This window comes from Aulonocara sp. 'chitande type north' Nkhata Bay, linkage group LG3 (genome assembly GCF_057382095.1).
Source record: "Aulonocara sp. 'chitande type north' Nkhata Bay isolate Kocher_YH1m ecotype deep benthic linkage group LG3, A_spYH_male_GT1.1, whole genome shotgun sequence".
Classification (NCBI taxonomy): Eukaryota; Metazoa; Chordata; class Actinopteri; order Cichliformes; family Cichlidae; genus Aulonocara; species Aulonocara sp. 'chitande type north' Nkhata Bay.
The window spans coordinates 48,170,181-48,189,341 of NC_141346.1; the positions used below are offsets into that span (position 1 = coordinate 48,170,181).

Consider the following 19,161-nt stretch of genomic DNA (forward strand, 5'->3'; position numbering starts at 1 on the left):
ACTTTGGCTGTGGAGGCCTGTTTTGAAATATATTGCGCTTTAGTGAACATATACTGGAAACGTATAACTGCATACTTTCAATTAACACCACGATGCTCTATGCCTTCTTTTTTTGTAATTGAAGCATTTAATTATCTATGATGGATGAGAAATGAAATTTTTAACCTGCGCTTGTAAGTGCACACAGTCCAATTAAGCATGTTTGACAATTCTTGTGAGGTGTGTGGTTACATGTGGAACTCCAAAATGCATGATTAGCTGTTTGTGTCATATAACAGGTGAATCGGTTTTGTTTTGTTTTTGTAAATGTGCCACAGAAAGTGTAATTTGATTATTATTATTATTATTATTATGACTATTATTTGGACCTCTGCTTTGTATATCAGTTACAGGTTTGATACTGCTCAATACTTTAAGATGAAACGAGGAAAAAACAAACTTAGATCTTTTTTAAGAACTGCTTTAAGTGCCCAAGTAATTCACTACACGACATGAAGCCTTGCTTTTGTAATTTAACTTCAAAACTGTTGGCAGATGAGGCATGCACTTGCAACTATGAAAAGTATTTTATATAACTGTTCAATAAAAATGTGCATGAATTTCAACTTGAAATGAACCTGAATCCCCTGTGTGTGTGGTGAATGTGTGCGTGAGCGCCTGAAAACCGATAGAAGTCATCGTCATATATGGTTTCATATGAGTTCAGTGTGATTCTCCTCTACAGCTCCAGTCAAACACAGCTTGGCTCAAAGCGCTGCAGTATGTAAATAGGAAATTGCTACTTGGCAGTTCCTCAGCAAAGGTGTTTCCTCTTTATCAACCTCAGTGACTTCTTTGATTAAACTCGGGAGGCTAAGCTCAAACATAATGACTGTGCATAATCACACTTGTTTTTGAGAATAGGGGTCTGCAGCCTTGTTTCTTTTTTAAATACATGCAACTGCCACTTTATTAGCTACGCCCGAGTTGGACCCTGAGGTGTTGAAAACATTCCTCAGATTGATGTGACAGCATGGCTGCACATCCATGATGCGGCTCTCTGGTTTGCGCCACATCTCAGAGGTGCTCTTCTGGATTGAGATCTGGTGACTGGAGGCCATTCGAGTAGAACGAACTCGCTGTCACGTTCAAAAGAAGTTTGAGATGACCTGAGAAGGCAGCCGTCAAAGGATGGGTGCGCTTTAATTAAAGAGATCGACATGGTAAGCAACAGGGTAGGCTTGTGACTTTTAAACAATGAGGGAATTGATACAAAGGGGCCCAAAGTCAATATCTCAAACACATTACACCACCAGCAACCTGAACTGCTCATACAAGTCAGGACGGAGCCATGCTTTTATGCTGCTTATGCCAAATTCTGATCCTTACATCCAAATGCAGCATGAGCTCGAGACGACACTTTGCAGTAGCAGTTCTTAGCTGATGGGAGTGATGTTCTGCATACCTTTCTTGTAACAAGTGGTTATATATTGGCAATAGTGCTGCCTTCCTGTCAGCTAGAAGAAGCCTGGTCATTCCCCTCTGACCTCTGGAGTCAACAAGATATCTCCACCCAACTGCTAACTGCATATTTTCTCTTTTTAGGCCACTTTCCTTACTCATACCAACCAGCCTGCCAAGGACAAACACATTAAATTAAACAAACACTTCAATCACTTTTCTTCCTCATTCTGATGATTGATTTGAAGTCCAGTGAGTCATTGTGAGCATGTCAACAGGTCTAAAGGCACTGAGCTGCTGCCACGTGATTGGCTGATTACACATTTGTATTGACGAGGAACTGAATAGGTGTACCGAATGAAGTGATCGGTGTGTGCATGTACATTAGGTTGCAGTTGAAGTTTACATTTAATTTTGGAAATGTCAGGCTTTCTGAAAATGTGTTGGGAAAATATGTTACAGCTATTTCTATTTTATTGTCAGTGGAAAAAAAAAATTCTAATTAGTAAAACAAACATTTAAGTCATTCTATATTTTAGCTAAGAAGTCCACTTCTCGTGTGCGTGTCTCAAGTGTCTTTCTTTTGGACCTCCTTTCAGTTATTAAACACAATGTTTAAATGAAAGGAAGTAAAGTCTGGCATCCTGTTTTTTGGGAGGGCCCAAAAAACAGCAGTTTGGTTTTGTTGGGGGTGGGGGGGTGGGGATAGGGTAGGAAACAATATGATATAACAATATTTTTTTTTTTTTTTTTTTAAAGTTTTTTCAAGTAAAACGTTTCAAGTAAAAACGGGCAGTGTTCAAAAGTGAAGAACTCATTTCGTCTTTGATTATAACCTCACTCTGTATAAAAATCCAAACTCATTTTGTGATGCTTTTGCAAAAAAACAGCTGTCTTGACTTTATGCATCGGTCGATGTGCGAGTGTGTGTTACCACCAACACGCCTGGACAACAGGTTTTGTGAAGACATTGTTTAACAAATAGTGGAGAATGGCTGGCTTCTCAGCAGCTCCTCTGGGCTGTCAGGTCTTTGTCATCAGTTCCAGTCATTATTTACCAATCTGATTCTATCTCTCAGTTGAACTGTGTAGTATGTTAATGGTTTCCAATGGATTAAGGCTTGCAATGTCACCACTATCAAAATTTACCACAGTTACTTCACTTACGCACAGCTCTGGCTCAGTGTAACTACTTTTTTAAAGATCTAATCTCATCTGTTTTGTCCGATTCTGCTCCATTCACTCTCCGTGAGGTCTCTCCAGTCTCCTTCACCCTCGTTAAGTGGTGTCAGAGCAGGAAAAAATAAGCAATGGGAGTTGCCTTTGGGTTCCACCACATTATACAAAACTGACATGATTGTTAAATAGACCCAGAATTGAGCCAAGTGCCTGCCTTGTGTTAGTCTCTACATCCACCCAGTTTACGTCAGGAAGGGAAGCCAGTGTATTTCCTCCCCTTCTCTATCTAAAGGAAGTGCCAAAATAAGCATCAGCAGCGGAGCACCCAGGCTTGGACACCTTTCACACGGGCCACTCGAAGGGAGACGTTTAAGGAGTTCACAGCTGCAGAATCGCCATGAAGTCCGTCAGGGTTTTTGCTGTCCTGCTTCTAGCATCTGCCCATGTCTTCACACAAGGTAGGGCGATCATTCACAATGGCTACAGCTTGATCACATGCTGATAGAAGTCTTCAGCACTCTTTAATAGTTAGCAACAACCTTGTTTCTGTGATTTATAGTAAAACTAAACGTAGTAGGCTTTCTATCAAGATGACCGCCTCCATAGTTGTGTTCTGTTTTGGTTTGAGCACTGGTTAATGGTTCTTCCCTTTAACCCATGCGTTTCCCCCTTGGTGTGTGCAATGATAAAGATCACAGCGATGGTCAAAAGTCACTTACGTTACTTTAAGGACATCCACTCAGACTATTTTTGCTTATCCAAGGGAGATAAACTTGGAGCACATTTTTATGTGATTGTGTTTCTATGCCTCCAAATCTTAACGGAGACCTTCAAACTAACAAGTCTGACAATTTGTTTCTGATTTTTGCGAGTGAACAGATGTTAGATACAAGTCAGAACCTCTGGCATGAAAAGCACCAGAGTGCCACATGGCTACTGACTTGTTTTTTTTTTTTTCATTCTGCAGAAACAAAAGAACTTGAAAGCTTGTCTGTGCCGAGCAGATAGGTGATCTAACAGCAGATAGGCAGTGAGAACCAAACCGCCCCCTCTATCACAGAGACAGCAGATTATTGTCCTGAGCCTGACAGATCCCAGGTGACAGCCAATCTTCTTCCAAGGTTTAAGCGGTAAACAAGCTGGAGGAAACGCCCACGCCTGGGCCATTAGAATTATCTGTGTGAGATTTTGTTCCGCGACACATAAGGAAAAGTAATGAAGTGTGGGCCTGGTAGGATCCGAAACTCTCTGATGCTGGCAAATCTTTAGCTTTTGATCTTTAAACTTGCTTGAAATACTTGAGGCTTGACTTGGATTTGTTTACATGATTAAAGGACTGAAAAGGCCACAATGCGTCGCAAACAATTTACACATACTTAACATTTAACTTTACCTCGATTTACTAGCAGGAACTTAAACAACTCTCTGAATGATCCAACATACCGAAGACTCGCCTCGTACTCTTCCTTTAACAACTCAATGACCTGACTTGAGACTTGCCTTAAATACTTTAGAGTTATGTCTGGCAGGGAGACTTGATTTTCCTTCCTGACCAGATTCATGAAAAACAGTCTGATCTTTGTGCGGTCAGAGCAGAAACGTCCTGTTAGCCATCAAGCAGCCGGACTGCAGTGAAATGCACTGAATGAAATCGTGATCGGCAGCAGGAAGCTTAACACGGGTCGGGGAGCAACAATTGTATATGTCTGGGACAGGATGCAGCTTCACACTGCTGCGACACTTGGGGCAGAGGATATCCACCTCGACATGCCGTAATCTCCTTCTCTATCTAGACTTTTCACCCCCTGTCTGACATGTTTGACCCTCGGTCGTCTCAGAAGCTGGCCTTTAAAGTAGCGCCAAACAGCCACGACGCAGGATGGCGGTCAGAGCTTGTAAAGCAAGCCTGTGACTCAGTGAGCAAAACTGGGCATAAATATCTTTACAGTTTCAACCAAGGATACACAAGTAATAACTTACTGTAATAACAAAAAGGAAATATTAACCATTTCCTTTCTCAGTTGAGTATTTTTAAAAAGGTTTGTGCACATTGGAAAAGAACAGCAACATGTCACTTAAGTTTTGTGACTTGTAACGATGACAAGTGAATTCATTGTTGGCGGCACGGTGTTCAGCAGAGACAAAGAATACCATCGCTTCCGTCACTTCCTCGATCGGAAGTGACGGAAGCGACTTCAGATGGAGCCAAAGAATTCCATTCCCATGAGTAATTATGAGAAATGCAGGGTTACCAAAGCAACCACAACCCAAAATCTTCAATGGAGACCATACAGGTGGACAATATAAGCTGTAGCCACTGCTGCACCACCCGTTAGTCAGTAAAATCCTGCTGTGAAACCTCAAGCTGAGCATTTCTGCTGGAGCCATCTTTCTGTTTCATACCCTGACGTGGCGAGTGAGGGCCTGATCTGATGGTGAAACCAAAGACTGTACATAAAAGATAGACATACCTTCCAGCGGATGCAGAAATACCTTAAATCTGGATCGCAGAGAACAATCCAACCAAAGAAGGCACTCAGGGACGTTACAAGACAGACATGCAGACAAAGATTTTGAGTTTTTAGATGCAATGAGTTCAACAGTGAGCTGGTGTCGGTTGTAGATTTTCTCTGGATAGATAAAGTGTGTTAATCTCTCTTGTAACCTCTCCACAATCACATATATCTTTAAATAACCACCAAAAGACTTTTATGTGGATCTAATCAAATCATTTTCCTTAACTTCCTTCATGATTTCTTCATACCACACAGAAAATGAGTCAAGCCAAACCTCAACCACAACAAAAGCACCAGGACCGGCAACAGTTCCAACAATAACAACAAAAACGACAACAGCAAAGGCAATAACAGCAGCACCTCCCTCTCCTCCTACAGATACGACCACATCTCCTCTGGATAGTGAGTGTTTCTTAAAGCCCTCTTCCAAATTTCTTTGCATTTCACTTTGCTTTATTGTCCTGTTTCATGGAATTTACATGCATCTCCTGAGCACGAAAACGGTTTCTCAAAGCTCACCTTAAAACCATTTTTAGGACACACCTGTAGATGTAGAAGCACGGTTTGTGACCTTAAACTGCATACTGGAGTACTTGTAAAGACATTTAAAATACGGTGGATTTAAAGGTAATAAATAATATACTGTAGTAAAGGGGGGGGAAAAGGGACAAGATGGTGTGCTTTTAAAAACAAGCTAGTTTGGGCTAAAGACTGCTTGTTTATTTTATCGTCAAGCTCCAACAGATTTTCCTACAAACCTTCATTACATTCTGTTTTCTAGGAGACACGCCTAAAGCCAGTACTACGTTACCTACTACTACTACTGCTGCTGCTGCTGCTGCTACATCCACATCCGCCCAGAATGACTCTTTGACTACTGAACTAGTGAACAAGACAAGCATTGGAAGTAAGGCTCTGTATAATTTTATATGACATATGTGGTTTGTTGAAGGGTTTCTACATGTGCTTTAGTACAGAGACGATTTAAATGAACTTCATTTTGCATTCAGAAATAAAGTGTAACAATGTATATGGAAGGCAGTTTGACATAGATACTTTTAACATATTTCATGAGGTTTTTTTCTTTTTTATCAGCCCCCACTGATGTCTCTCAGAGTGAGCATTCTGATGGCCAAAGCAGAGCAGGTCAAGGTAAGTGTGGCACGTGTGAGCTCCTCAGTGATAGGCATAGGTTTCTTCACTTGTTTTCTGAACAGATGAGACCGATCCTGACCAGGACTTAGGTACACAATAAAAAAAAATGTGATCATGCGATTTTTTTTAAAGCATTAAAAACACATCAAACAACTAAAACAGTTTGTTTTTCAAATGAAACAACGCTGCTCTTTACTGTCCACAGGTACCACTCCTCCTGCCCCAGGTACAGTACTGTTTGTATCGACATGATTGTTTGCCTCCCTCTCTTTCTTTTTCCTTCTGTGCTCTCTTCTCTTATTGATAACCATCCTTCAGCACTTCCTTGTTGAAAATGTTGAAATTAAAAGAAATCCCCAAACAGCTCCACACATTATAATTGAAACCAGAACCGTCTTTGAGTAAAAAAAAAAAAATTTAGTTAATTTATGAAATATATAAATAAATAATGAATTTAAATGTGACAGGACAACAAAACACCACTGACTCTCAAAGCAGATCTTCAAGGACATCATCACCTCCCACTAAAGGAACCCCTCAGGAGAACAGTCCCGGTAAGTGATCCTGTGTACAGTGAGCTAAACTTGAGGTCATGAATGGACATCCCAACCGTGTTTAATCAAATCAAAATGTGTGTCGTTGAAAGGTTCTCAGGCGGGTCAAACAGAGGAGAAATCAGCAGGTAACAAAGCTAATCAGTCTGACTTTGCACACCAGCGATGCAGCAGCTGCAGCCTCTCACAGCTGAATCTGTACGGAGGACCAAAGCTGCCAATAAAAATATAGACACTAAATAAATGGTATATGATTAAACGCTAGCAACAAGTAAATGTAGATATTCATTCATTCATTTCATTTTCACTGAGTCACATTGAATGATCTTGATATGTAACTCTTCTGGTCCTCCATATGATTGACTTGTAATCTAGAGATGAAGATGAATGCATAGACTGTGAGTATCGTTTGTTAAATAAAAACCTTGAACTTGAAAGCACAAAAAGCTTCAGAGCAAAGAAAAAAAAGGAAAACAGAAAACTAGTGTCCTACTGGGGATTACGCTATCAGCAACACCGCAAGCAATTTGGGATTCCTGATTACATATATCTGATGTGTGGGCAAAAAAATACACAGTAATTACTGAGATTCCCATTTGCCCAGCCCACTGACTCTGCCACCTCAGAGGGCTGAATCATTCCACTGCGGGGCTCCAAAACCTTTAAAATAGCCCAATCCAATAAAATCTTGTTTTAAAAAAGGTCACATATTATGTTGACAGACTTTAAAACATTTTTTTTTTTTACTTTTTAATGATTTGGGGGATAAAACTCTGCACTGCAATGCAGAGTCCATGTAGAAGGGCCGTTAAAGGTCGAAAGTCCAAACTGCGTGGTTCTGCAGCTGCTACATCACTGCTCTGCCCTTTGGTTAGACGCAAATGTGGAAGACGCACGTCACACCAGATGGATACTGATGGCCGTGTCCTTCGTGTTCCCCTCCCCCAGATAAAAAGCTGTGGTGGCTTGTGTTGCCCGCCATCCTGGCCGCAGCTGCTATCGCCATCGTCCTCAAATTCAAATCCAAGAAAGTCCACAACCCCACAGGTACATGCTCTGCCAGGACGCCCATGCACGAGTGCTTACACTGGGATTTATGATTTGAAAAATTATTTTAATTCAAACAAGCATGTGTGCTTATCATTGCCTTCTGTTGTCTTCTGCTGAACAGAAACCGTCGACACTGGAACTGAGAAGTGAGTTTGATATTAAAAGATCAGACAGATTATGCCATTTTCAGGGTGTGTGAAGAAAAGCCAAACATTTATCTCTTTAAAACCCTTCACAGCGCATCTTTCCAGAGAGCTGAGAACAGCAAGGATGGCGTCATGCTCCTCGGAGTTAAATCATCAGGAAGAGAAGAGAACGGTGAGCCGCCTTCCCTCTATTTCCTGCAGCGGGTTCCTCCCGACTTCCCTCTGTTTGCGCATTCTTCCATCACTTGGTGAAACTGTTTCTCCAGACACCGAATTTCAATTATCCCAGGGAAGTGCTGGGCTTTTAATATCCTCATTGTACTGTATGGGCTTCTGGGGCTTTAGCTAGGCAGCAGAAGGTGTTTCCTGTGATTTCGCGCCCCCCGCCCTCAAACAAGCAGCAGGGCTTGAAAGATAGGGACATCCTAACATAAACGCAGATTATTTTGGACGCGACCTATTGTGCACTGAGTAAATGTCAGCGTGGCCCCACATGCTACGGAGGCGTGCGTGCGTAAAGGCACGAGCACATCCACGGGCGCGCATGTCAAGCATAGTTTGCGCACACACCCTAAGTTACCCCTTCACCCCACCTACTATAAAACACAAGTTGGCCAACGAATGCAATGCCTTCCTTCCCAGTCAGGCCTGCATGCCTTTGGCAGGGAAATGGAATAACGCTTCAGGAATTCTGATGAGGAAAAAAAAGAAGGGTTTGTTTTGTTGCAGGCTGCTGGAGCGGAGCTTTAAAACAGCAAACGCAATAAGATGAAAATCACAATTTAACGGCCTTTTTGACTTTTCAGGTTGGAAAATCAGTTTTATGAATTGCTCCTGTTCTTTTGTGTGTTTCAGCTGAAGCCAGATAAGAAGAGTCACCATCGCCGCCCACACACTGATGGTCTGAGAAAGCTGTTTCGATCCTAGGTCTCCTTTTTTTAAGCTGTAATGAAATATTTTAATTTTTATTTTTTTTTTAATAAAAGATGCTTTCAAGTGTGATTCTGTATGCAGAGAGCAGTTTTATGAAGTAGGGCGTGTGACTGCGATGATAAATCTTAAAACAAATGAACTTGATCTCAAAAGTAAGGACTGCAAAGCTCATCTAAAGAAGCTGACACGCCACCTATTAAATGACAGTGGTGACTTATTATTTATGCAGCCTTTATTTGCACTCGGTGCAAACTACTGCCGCAAACATGTTTCCTGTGTAGTGACCCCAGATCCTTCACGTTAGTCTTATCATACGCTTTATAACTCTGTAATCATCCTTTCGTTACCTTCTTATCTGCCATTTACTTTTTACTTGCCTTGAGCCATTTTGCTAATTATGAAGGTTTGGGGTTTGTTTGATGTGCGCTAGATATTTGCTGTTAGGACGACTTGTTTGCGCGTGTAACAACATAGGAATTTGCTGCAACAGAGGGTCTGTTAAATGTTTTTGTGGGGTTTTCTTCTACAAATGTTGCACCAAAGCACACATAACTAAAGCAGATGCAAAAGGCTGTTTGGATTTATAGACACTGGAACTACTTTATGCTTTGTGGCTGGAATTTGTCATCATCAATTTCCTCAATAAATCACTAGAAAATGTCTTTTTTGTGCTGCCCTGTTTTTTAACATATACATATGCATCTTCTGATAGATCTGAAATAGCATATAGGAGATGTGCTAAATGGATAATTTAATCATTAAAATAAATTAAAAGTTCTAATTTATTGTATTTGATTGTGGTTCTTTGTGAGCGAGCTGTAGGACACCAATGGTGTGAGTTAAGTGATTCACCACTAGAGGGAGCCAACAGGTAACTACAGAATGAAAGAGCAAAGAAATGTTTTTGGCTGCTGTTTATTGCAGCCAGGTTCCAAAGAGGTTGTTGACAGTGGAGTGAGATATAAGCAACGATAGTCAAACACACCTCTCAGCTTCTTCTTCATATTTCCACGCAGTGCGTAACAAATAAGTTCAAGAGCCTCCCTCCCAGATGGTGTTTTGAGTATATAACATCAAACATAAAATCTCTCATGACCTTCATTTTGCTCTGATTCACACACTGCCCTGTTAGGTCTGACCGTGGCCTTCGTAAAATGAGACCGGGTGACAGCTTGGACTGTGGGCACGTTTCCATCAAAGACACGGCGAGCAGGTTGGCAGAAGACCCTCCACACACAAATAAAATGCGCTAACAGCTGTGGCCGGGGCTGTGACATTCAGGGCATCGTGGGGAGCTTTCTTCGCGCTCTCCTGCTCAGTGTGTTTGTCACCCCTTTTCGACCCCTTCTCCTCTCTTGACTCTAAATAATCAATATGTATCTTTGCCTGTTATTTTCTCCCACATGTTTTTGTTCCTGTTGTTACAAACCTGAATCCTTCTGTCTTTTTACATTTTAAGGCACAAGCCTTCTTAACTAAAAGTGCATGCTTTGCAGAATAGAAATGAGCATAGCGGGCCTTCTTTAACTGCCATTTGAAACATTCACATTAACGTTGAGTCATTTTATTTTAAAAGCACATTTAATAACAGCAGCACTCGACCCAAAGCGCTTTACAGTCGATGCATTTAGAGGGGACAGTAAAACTGTGCATCTGAGGAAGTAACTGGCAAGGATTACAAAAACAGATGAATAAACTATCAACGCATCAAAGCTGTAAAAGTGTTTAAGAAAAGGTCGAGTTTACATTTACATCAGCTGTGGGACACGATCTGAGCTGAAGTAGGAGATTCATCCAAATCTGGAGGCAGACAGCTTTAAATCTGAGAAATGAATAAAGAAGTCTGACAGGAGCAGTTGTGATAATGACCTAAGTGACCTGGGGCAGAGAATAGTGCGAGCAGATCAGAAATGTAAACCACTAAAGCCTTTAAAAAGCTAGGAAGGGAGCGATGTGCTTTCTTTTCTTAGCAGCTGTTAAAAACCAAGCTGCTGGATTTCAGATCGTTTGAAGCCGTGAAATAGTTGAATGGGTGTCAGCCCCGGACACAGCGCTTCACAGATGACCAGCCAACAAGTTACAAAACCATGGACTGGGGATAAAAGTTGCCTTTTTTAATATTGCTGAGATGTAAACGATGCCTTTCAGAACATTTTTCATTTGTTAATTAAAACTGTTCAAGCTGCCTGTGAAAACAGAGATTTTGAGCTCACTGTGCGACACATAAAAGCCTTTTATGTTTGAATTTATAAAGTGATAAATTAAAGCCTTCGTGACCCACAGACTCTAAAGAATAGGTTTAACTTTTTTCTGTGTGTGTGTAAGTCCTTTTTTAAATGTACAACCAGCAAAACGCAGCTACACACCAATATGAACCCCGGCACATGCAACCTGCTTTCTCCTGAAATGCAACTCAGCAAAAAGCTTCTTGTTATTCAGTTTCCTAGCGGGGGCAACGAGGGGCACGTTTTACTGGATGGAGGCGAGTCCCAGATCGGCATACCACGTGTCCTCAAGGGGATAAGAGAAGGCTCATCTGAACCAGAATGGATTAGTAACCCGAGACCCGACACGTTTCATCTTTTGCTTCATTCAGGGAAACAGGAGTTGGGGAAAAATTATCAAGCGGATTCGGATTTGACTTGACTTACTGACAGGAGGTTAAGGTCGAACGCAGCAGTGCCTCACATTGGGGGCCTGCTCTCAGCTGTTTCAGTGGAGCAGATGTTTGACGCACAAAGCAAAACGAGCAGAAGTGGATGTGATCTTGTGCAGAAGTGCAAACGCACTGCACCTCCTGAGCTCAATTTCCGAGTGCTTAAGAAATGCTTGTGTTGTAGACACTGCACGAATCAGTTTGCTGCCCAGGCTACTGCAGCTAACTCCCACTGCTGCAAATTACAACAACGCCTGCAAGATAAGAACCAGAGCTTTGCAGGACAGGTCTCGGGCACAGTGTCTGGAATAAATCACACACAGTGTTCTCTTCATGGCAGATTTTCAATATGTCATGCAGCTGACACTCGAGATGATAGTCTTTAGAATATAGAAGTGTCTAGATTATTTTAAACTTTACTCGATGACCTGGATAAATATCTTTTCAAAGGAATCTCTTCTTGCTTGTAAATTTTAATTGCAGGGTGTAAAATGTTGATTGCTGGCTTTGAAACGATTAGATACAGAGTTTTATGTGCTGGACTGTGCCCTAATACTGATGATGTTAAGAGGCGCTGCATAAGAGCTGGGAAATTATTTTACTTCTACTTGTAATCTACCTAAAGTACAAGTACTCCTTATTCAGAGCCCCTGACCCACTACTACCCCTTAGACAGCTACTAACGACCTTGCATATTTTTCATAAATGTCAGTCCAAACCTCATTACCACCGCCTCCATAATGACAGCTCTTTCTGTCCTTGCTGTGTTTTTGACACATGTGAACTTTACCAAAGTCCTTGCTTACCTAACACTTGTCAGTATATTTCTGCATCTACAAAAGCAGCAACATTAAAGAATGTGACTTTTTTTCCAGGGCATATCTAGTTCCCCCCATGTGACCGGTGGAAAACGCTTGGTCTCTCCGTCTCTCCCTCGCCCACTGGATTCCATTACCCTTTAGCCAGCAGAGCTGCTGGGGGTAAGAGGGTCAGATCCAGTTACTGGGAGAAAAACTCTGTTGAGACTGTGAGTGGTGAGAGATAAACCGCTGATGAACTGAACAACTGTGCTCGCCGCATTGCCTGCCAAATGTATACACACAATACAGTAAGACAAGACATTTTTGGCTCAGCGGCTCTATAGTCAAAGGGCTTCCTCCTGCCTCACAATCCTGAAATTCACATTTTGATCTGGTTTAAAAGAATATCTGGGGAAATGTTTGCACACTTTACTCATAACTGTACTTTTGGGAAGTGAAACCCACTCAGACTTCGTCTACTGATCTTCTGTGTTAGGATGAATGTCTTTCATACGGCAGTGTGTCCTTTTGATGAGGACATTGTGCACTCTGTGTTTGGGGTGAGGTTCACAAAAATTGGATTTGAGATGAAAAAGGGATTTATTTTCAGCTTTTGCCTCAAATTTTCTAGATAGTACCGTTGTGTCAATACAGCTAATAAAATTATGAATAAAGTTACTTAAAAAAAAATCTGTTTTTAAAGGGCCCACATGAGAATCTGGGACTGTTGTGGAGGGCCACCAGAATAAGTTCACAAAGAGATAAACTTGATACTGAACAGTAATGAGTTCAGCTTATTGGTGCAGTCCCAGTCTATCAAGTGACACATTGGGAATATTAATTAACCACCCCTTCTTTAAAGTGTGTAGTTTAACTTTTATTTTTTTCATGTGTTTACGTTTTCTTTATTCGTTTACCTTATTGATTACAAAAATATTTTGCGTTTTCTGATCAAACAGCAATATGAAAACTCACGTGGCTTGATTACAGGCTTAAACATAGCTCGAGGTCTCTCTATAATAATAATGAAACAGTCATAGATAGCTTATTAACATTTGCTGGTGACCCATAATCTACCAAACAGGTGGCTGAAGCGTTGAGTGCATATTAAAACACGTTTCGGGCGAAGTTAACGCTTTAAAATGAATACAAAAACGTTACGGCGTGTTATCTTGCCCACGTAGCAACACAAGAAATCACCCCCAAGTATTGGTCAATGAATTAATTTAAATGCTATTTCGCAGCCAATCGGAAAGGAGCTGTGTCCCGCGTCCAGCGCCTGATTGGTCAAGCCCTCTGGTCAGCTGAGTAGACGAGGGTATAAATAACCCTCAGAAGTTTCACCCCGTTGCAGTACGTCTGACTGTCAGTGTGTGTGTTTCTATATCAATGTGTGTGTGCGCGAATTTATTCATGAGGAACCGTCTAAATTAAGTTATTTTGTATTAAATAATATTTAAGGTGAGTCGTTTAATGCTGCGAATGAGTGTCTTTTAAGCTAGCAGTTAAGAATTGAGGGGTTTAAGTTTTTATTTGTTTAGGTTTTTTTTACAGCTTTTTGTCTTTTAGGTGCTACATTTTGAAAGTTTTAGCATCCTGAGGTAGCTACCTCAGTTAGTCATTTGTTTAAATATAGCTCAAACCATCCGCTTGGACTGACACAATGACGCTACTATTTTCAGGCAGCTTTTCTAAAACTACGGGAAAACGGCCGACTCCAGGAGAAACAGGCTATCACCATGGTTGCTACGAGCACGTTAAAGCCCAAAAGCAGCGAGTGTGTTTCAGAACTGGCGGATAGAAGATATGACCACGGTTGCATTGATGCAGGTGAGCTTACTAGTGTTTTCTTTTTGTTTGTGTAGCTAACCTGCTAGATGCTGGATACTTCTAGTTGTGCGCTTGTTTATCCCTGTGTGGTGCATGGCTGCAGCAGTGGGGAGGAGGAGGGGGCGGGTACAGATGAAGTCATCCCTTCAGTTTGTTTGCGAAACAGCAGCCCACGATTGAAGGCAAGTCTGAGGCTGTCGTTCTCTGCACATTGCTACAAGATTGTGCTGCAGAAACATGATATTTTGTGGGTGTGCAGCTCAGACTCTTGAGATGGTATTTCGTTTTTAAGGGACTGTTGACACATTCACACAAGGCAGCTGAAAAGCATACAAACACAGACCCATTCCTTTAGTCATTGGTGGAGTTGAAATCTTGTGATTTGTCCCAGTTGACCTAATAAAATACCTTTCAATTTTACTGCAGCTGATATGATTAAGTCAGGATTATCTGACCTTTAAATGTTTATCTTGCCTTGTTTTCCCAGGACTGGACGTCTGGTTAGACTGCTTAGATGAGACCCAGAGGACTGCAGATGCCACTGAGGACAGAACCTGTCAGCAGCTGGCAAAGATGTTTGAAAACTGCCTTTCGCGGGCTAAGAAGACAACGCTACACTGCTCCTCTGTGCTGGTACCAGAGAAGCTAACGCGGAGAATAGCGCGTGAAGTCCTGCGGCTGGCATCTTGCGAGCCCTGCGGTCTGCGCGGCTCTGTTCTCTACGTCCACCTGGAGTTGGACAAGGGATGCAAGCAGCTCGAACGCATCGTGTACGATGCCACCGTGGTGCCTACATTTGAGCTGACTCTTGTTTTTAAGCAGGATGGCACCGCCTGGCCCAGCCTGCGGGACTTTCTTTTTATGGGAACCTGCTTTGCGCCGACCTTTAGGCACGCACTTAAACTGAGTCCAGGTTTCCGTCTCGTTAAGAAAAAACTGTACTCCTCCTCGGCAGGTACCGTGATTGAGGAGTGCTGAACTTTTGTAGGGATTGGGGATTTGGATATTGGGTTTCCTGTTGGGAAATGCACTTCTGCCCAAATGTAAATGACACTCCAGTGGTGTCACGTTTTCTACAGTGTTTTTGTACAGCGCAGTGTTAACTATTAGCCAGTCAGCTTTGGATGTAGAGCCAGAAGCTTGTGCATCAGAAAGCCTGATTGTTCTCATTCAAGTCTTTTTTTTTTTTTTTTAAATCAGCAAAATTGTAATGTTCTGGGTGTTTGTGTGTTTTCTAACACGAGTTGCTCAAACACCATTTGAAGTTGTACTTTTTGCAGATGAATGTAAACCGATCCCAAAGTGTGAGAGGGACATACTGTCGGGTACACTTTTCTTAAAGACACTAGACACTTTCTTGAGGCATCTGTGTGTTTCCAGATACGTTGAACGCTCAGCCACAGCGAGCACACAGAGGGCTGAATAAGAGTCTGACATTTAGTCTTTTGGGGGCCATATTCTGGTTGTGTGATGCTGTATTTAGGGCTGTGATTGTTTTTAAGACTATATGTCTTGCGTAGATGCTGCTGTCATGGTGTGGGACTTCCCACACTATAGGGGAATATGTGGATGCCTTAAATCTCATGCACATTTTTTTTTTTTTCACACAGCTTTGTCACAGCTGCGTCTCTTTCCAAATGTTTTATTGCATTTTTATTTTTTTACCCCCCCTCCTCCGCCTGATGCACCTTTTCAATGCAGAGACTTTATAAATTATTAAAGGATGGTTCGCCCAAGTGATGTGTATTTGTTTTAACAATTAACTTGTTAAAAAAAAAGTCCCAAATCCCCCTCCCCCTTTTTATTTTTTTAACTTTCCATTGTTTTTCAAATTTGATGTTGAAACAAACTGAGTTGTCTGTTTGGACAATAAAATCACTTTAATGTTCATTTTTGATTCCACGTGTGCTCTTTTCTCCATTCTTATATTGCCATGGATATCCTGTCATGGCAAAGCCTGCAAAACGGGGATAATTCACCTTTTAGACACAGCAACAGGCATTACAAGATCTTGACAAGAATGTGGCACTTACTTGATCCTTAAAAGCTTAAAAATGTAATTTGTTCTGCAGGCTTCCACACGCCACTCTCCTGACTGCTCATAAAGCTCACTGGCTGCCGCTGTGTGTACCTGCAGTGTTTGTGTGACATTTCTCTCATTGTCTTGAATGGTTGGGATTTTAATAAACTTGTGAGATGAGCAAAAGATTATGAGACTCGTGTGGTGCATGACAAGATTCCTCCCAGTTTTGCTTTAATAATGAATTGCTGTCATAATTGTTTACAACTTTTTACATTAGTGTAAAAGTTAGTTATGGCAACACGCCGGTCATACTCAAGTGGCGAAACAGGCCGCAGGGGTTACAGCAGGTTAACGGCAGAGTCACATGATGTTGTGCAAGATGCGCTGCATACAGTCCTTGTGCAGGACAATGAAGCTCTGATCGTCTGGTTGGCGTCACACGTAACGACCTCTGATCCCGTTGCTTTGCTGTGCTAATGTGGGTCAGCGGCGCAGATCTGAACTGCGAAGCCCATAAACACAAAAGATCCACAAAGAATATGTGCTATACAATTCATCGCTATGTCTAATATTTCTATAGATACACTATCAGTCACAGGTTTGGACACACTTTGTCATTTAATTGTTCTTCTTTATTTTATTTTTTTACTTTATTTTTTATGTAGCAAAGAAAATAACTAAATATGTTCATGATGTCTTCAGTGGGAATCTACAATGTAAATAGTCATGAAAATAAAGGTGTCCAAATTTTAGATTGATAGTGTACCACACTTGATTATTCATGGCCGGAAAAAACAAGTTAAATTGAAGCCCAAGTTACAGTCTAATTTCCTCCTGTCCCCATTGTTATATAGATTTACTTTAGGCCTTCTCATTCCACCTACTACATCTTACAAGGATCTTTGTCAATAAGTCCCTTGCAACATTAGCATTTTCCCCTGATTTATGGTCCTTGTCCATTAAAAAGGCAGAGTTGGCAAATCCTCCTACTGAGGGAGGCTTTGCCATAATATCTTGCCTCATGGAAAAGTACTGAGGCCCTTGTCGTGCTGCTGCAACCAAAAAAGAAAAAAAGGAAAATCTTAGCGCACTGTACTGGCTCGGCAACTCGTTTGCTGAAGCTAGTAAATCTGCTTGTGGTGCTCGATATCCTCGGTGTCAACATGATTCATCTCACCCCTGCGCAGCGTGAGTTGTGAAAGGGGTCTTTTACCGCCACAGCTGTGGAGTCGATCACCCCGATCAGACGGATGCATACTGCTTACCCTGCACAAACAGCCTACAGATGTTTATCGGCTTTTGATGCCTCTCCATCTCCACGGGCTTATCCGAGTTACTGGATAGGCCTATTTGTTCCTGACTCCTGAGAGATGAGCTGGGCTTGATTCCATGTTTCCTCCTGACCCGTAGAGCAAGGTCTTTCTGGGAAGATGGAAATCTGATGAACTTACTAAAAGGAGAATGCATGCCACTCTGGGACCCGGGGTTATCTTGTAATGCAGATATGTTTATCTGATTGTTTGTTTATGTTCTAAGTAAACAAAAACTTTTCCATATTGCCTCATCATCTTTTGGGTATGTCAGTTCACAAGCAGACATAGCATAAACATATAAAAAAACCCAACCAAACAAAAAAACAGGAGGCCCTTCTTACATTGGTCAGTATCCCCATTTGGAATTAGGTAATAAGTGATTCTGGATCAGCTGCCCTGTGATGCCGCGATCTTTATCTCACACCAGGAAACAATAAAATTCTTGAAAGTTAGACGATAAAACTTAATTTGAAAAAAACGTCACTTTATGTTCAGCTTTGTTTGCACAAAAGAGAAAAAATGAGCCCTCCATCCGAAGAAAGAAGAAGAAGGCGTTAGGTGGTTGAGTGTTCAAGCTCATGTTTACGAGTTTCATCACATGATGTTTGGGTATCAAAATACATATCTTTAAAACACTTGACTCTTGCTGCCATTGGAGCAGGCAGCATGTGATGTTCAAGAGGGAGATGTTAAATCTGCTTTGGCCTGCAAAGTTTCAGTGGCTGTAGGATGTGCTGTGCCGAGCTTAATTTAGCCTTAAAAGTAAGAAGATAGTACAGTGACCGTGGAAAAACACCAACGTTTGCAGCGCTTTCTTTTTGGATTAAAAGTAGACATTTCTTACCAGCGCTGTGTGGCATGAGATATGTTTATTTAGTACGAGTCCCGCCTAGCGTAATATCCTAATCATCTTTTTCTGATGTATCCGAGGGGGCTTCAATTTTAAGAAACTTACAATCCATGACACAGTATCAAATGTAGGATGACGTGAAGACTCCAGCGACAGTTTCCCTAATACTTAAACTGTCTTCACGTCATCAGATCTTTGTCTTCTCCATGCACCTTGTGCCATAAAAATTTATTGGACATGTAATGTAGATCTAAATGTAGAAAATGCCTGGTGAGAAAAGTAATTTTAACTTTTAAGGACAGTATGTATGGTAGGACCGATTTGATGGGTTGCATTAAAATGAATGCATTTCTGTTTTGGGTTATTTTATGCTCACTTTTCCTCCATTGCCATGAGTCTGTAACACTCCTTCCACAGTTGCATGAAGGTGCTTATGAGCTGCAGCTGAACTAGTGAATATGTGTCGAAAGCTTAGCCTCTGAATGATGTTAAACAGGTTATAAATACGTGATTTACAATTTGTACCTCGAGGGTGTAATAAACTGTAACTAACGTACAGGTAGTACCTTCCCATGTGACGTCTTATTTCCTTCCTACTGAGATATTTGATATTTAGTTGTGCAATGTGCATTATTTTGAGTAGTGAGTGAACTGAGATTTTAAATAAACTCTTATGACTGGTCTTGGACGTAATGAAATAGCCCCTGCAGGCACAT

At 41.5% G+C, this 19,161-nt stretch overlaps 2 protein-coding genes across 2 annotated transcripts; both read left to right on the forward strand.

Moving 5' to 3' along the window:
- Nucleotides 1–2,864: 2,864 nt before the first annotated feature.
- Nucleotides 2,865–9,635, forward strand: LOC147335936 (uncharacterized). Its single transcript, XM_086284116.1, has 11 exons — nt 2,865–3,077; nt 5,391–5,537; nt 5,917–6,042; nt 6,231–6,287; nt 6,496–6,516; nt 6,758–6,844; nt 6,937–6,972; nt 7,793–7,891; nt 8,016–8,040; nt 8,133–8,212; nt 8,896–9,635. Exons 1-11 carry the CDS (start codon nt 3,017–3,019, stop codon nt 8,907–8,909), a joined length of 753 nt encoding a protein of 250 aa, XP_086140242.1. The 5' UTR covers nt 2,865–3,016; the 3' UTR covers nt 8,910–9,635.
- Nucleotides 9,636–13,733: 4,098 nt separating this feature from the next.
- LOC147335937 (DNA damage-inducible transcript 4-like protein) lies at nt 13,734–16,149 on the forward strand. Its single transcript, XM_086284127.1, has 3 exons — nt 13,734–13,890; nt 14,112–14,259; nt 14,747–16,149. Exons 2-3 carry the CDS (start codon nt 14,169–14,171, stop codon nt 15,235–15,237), a joined length of 582 nt encoding a protein of 193 aa, XP_086140253.1. The 5' UTR covers nt 13,734–13,890; nt 14,112–14,168; the 3' UTR covers nt 15,238–16,149.
- Nucleotides 16,150–19,161: the final 3,012 nt, after the last annotated feature.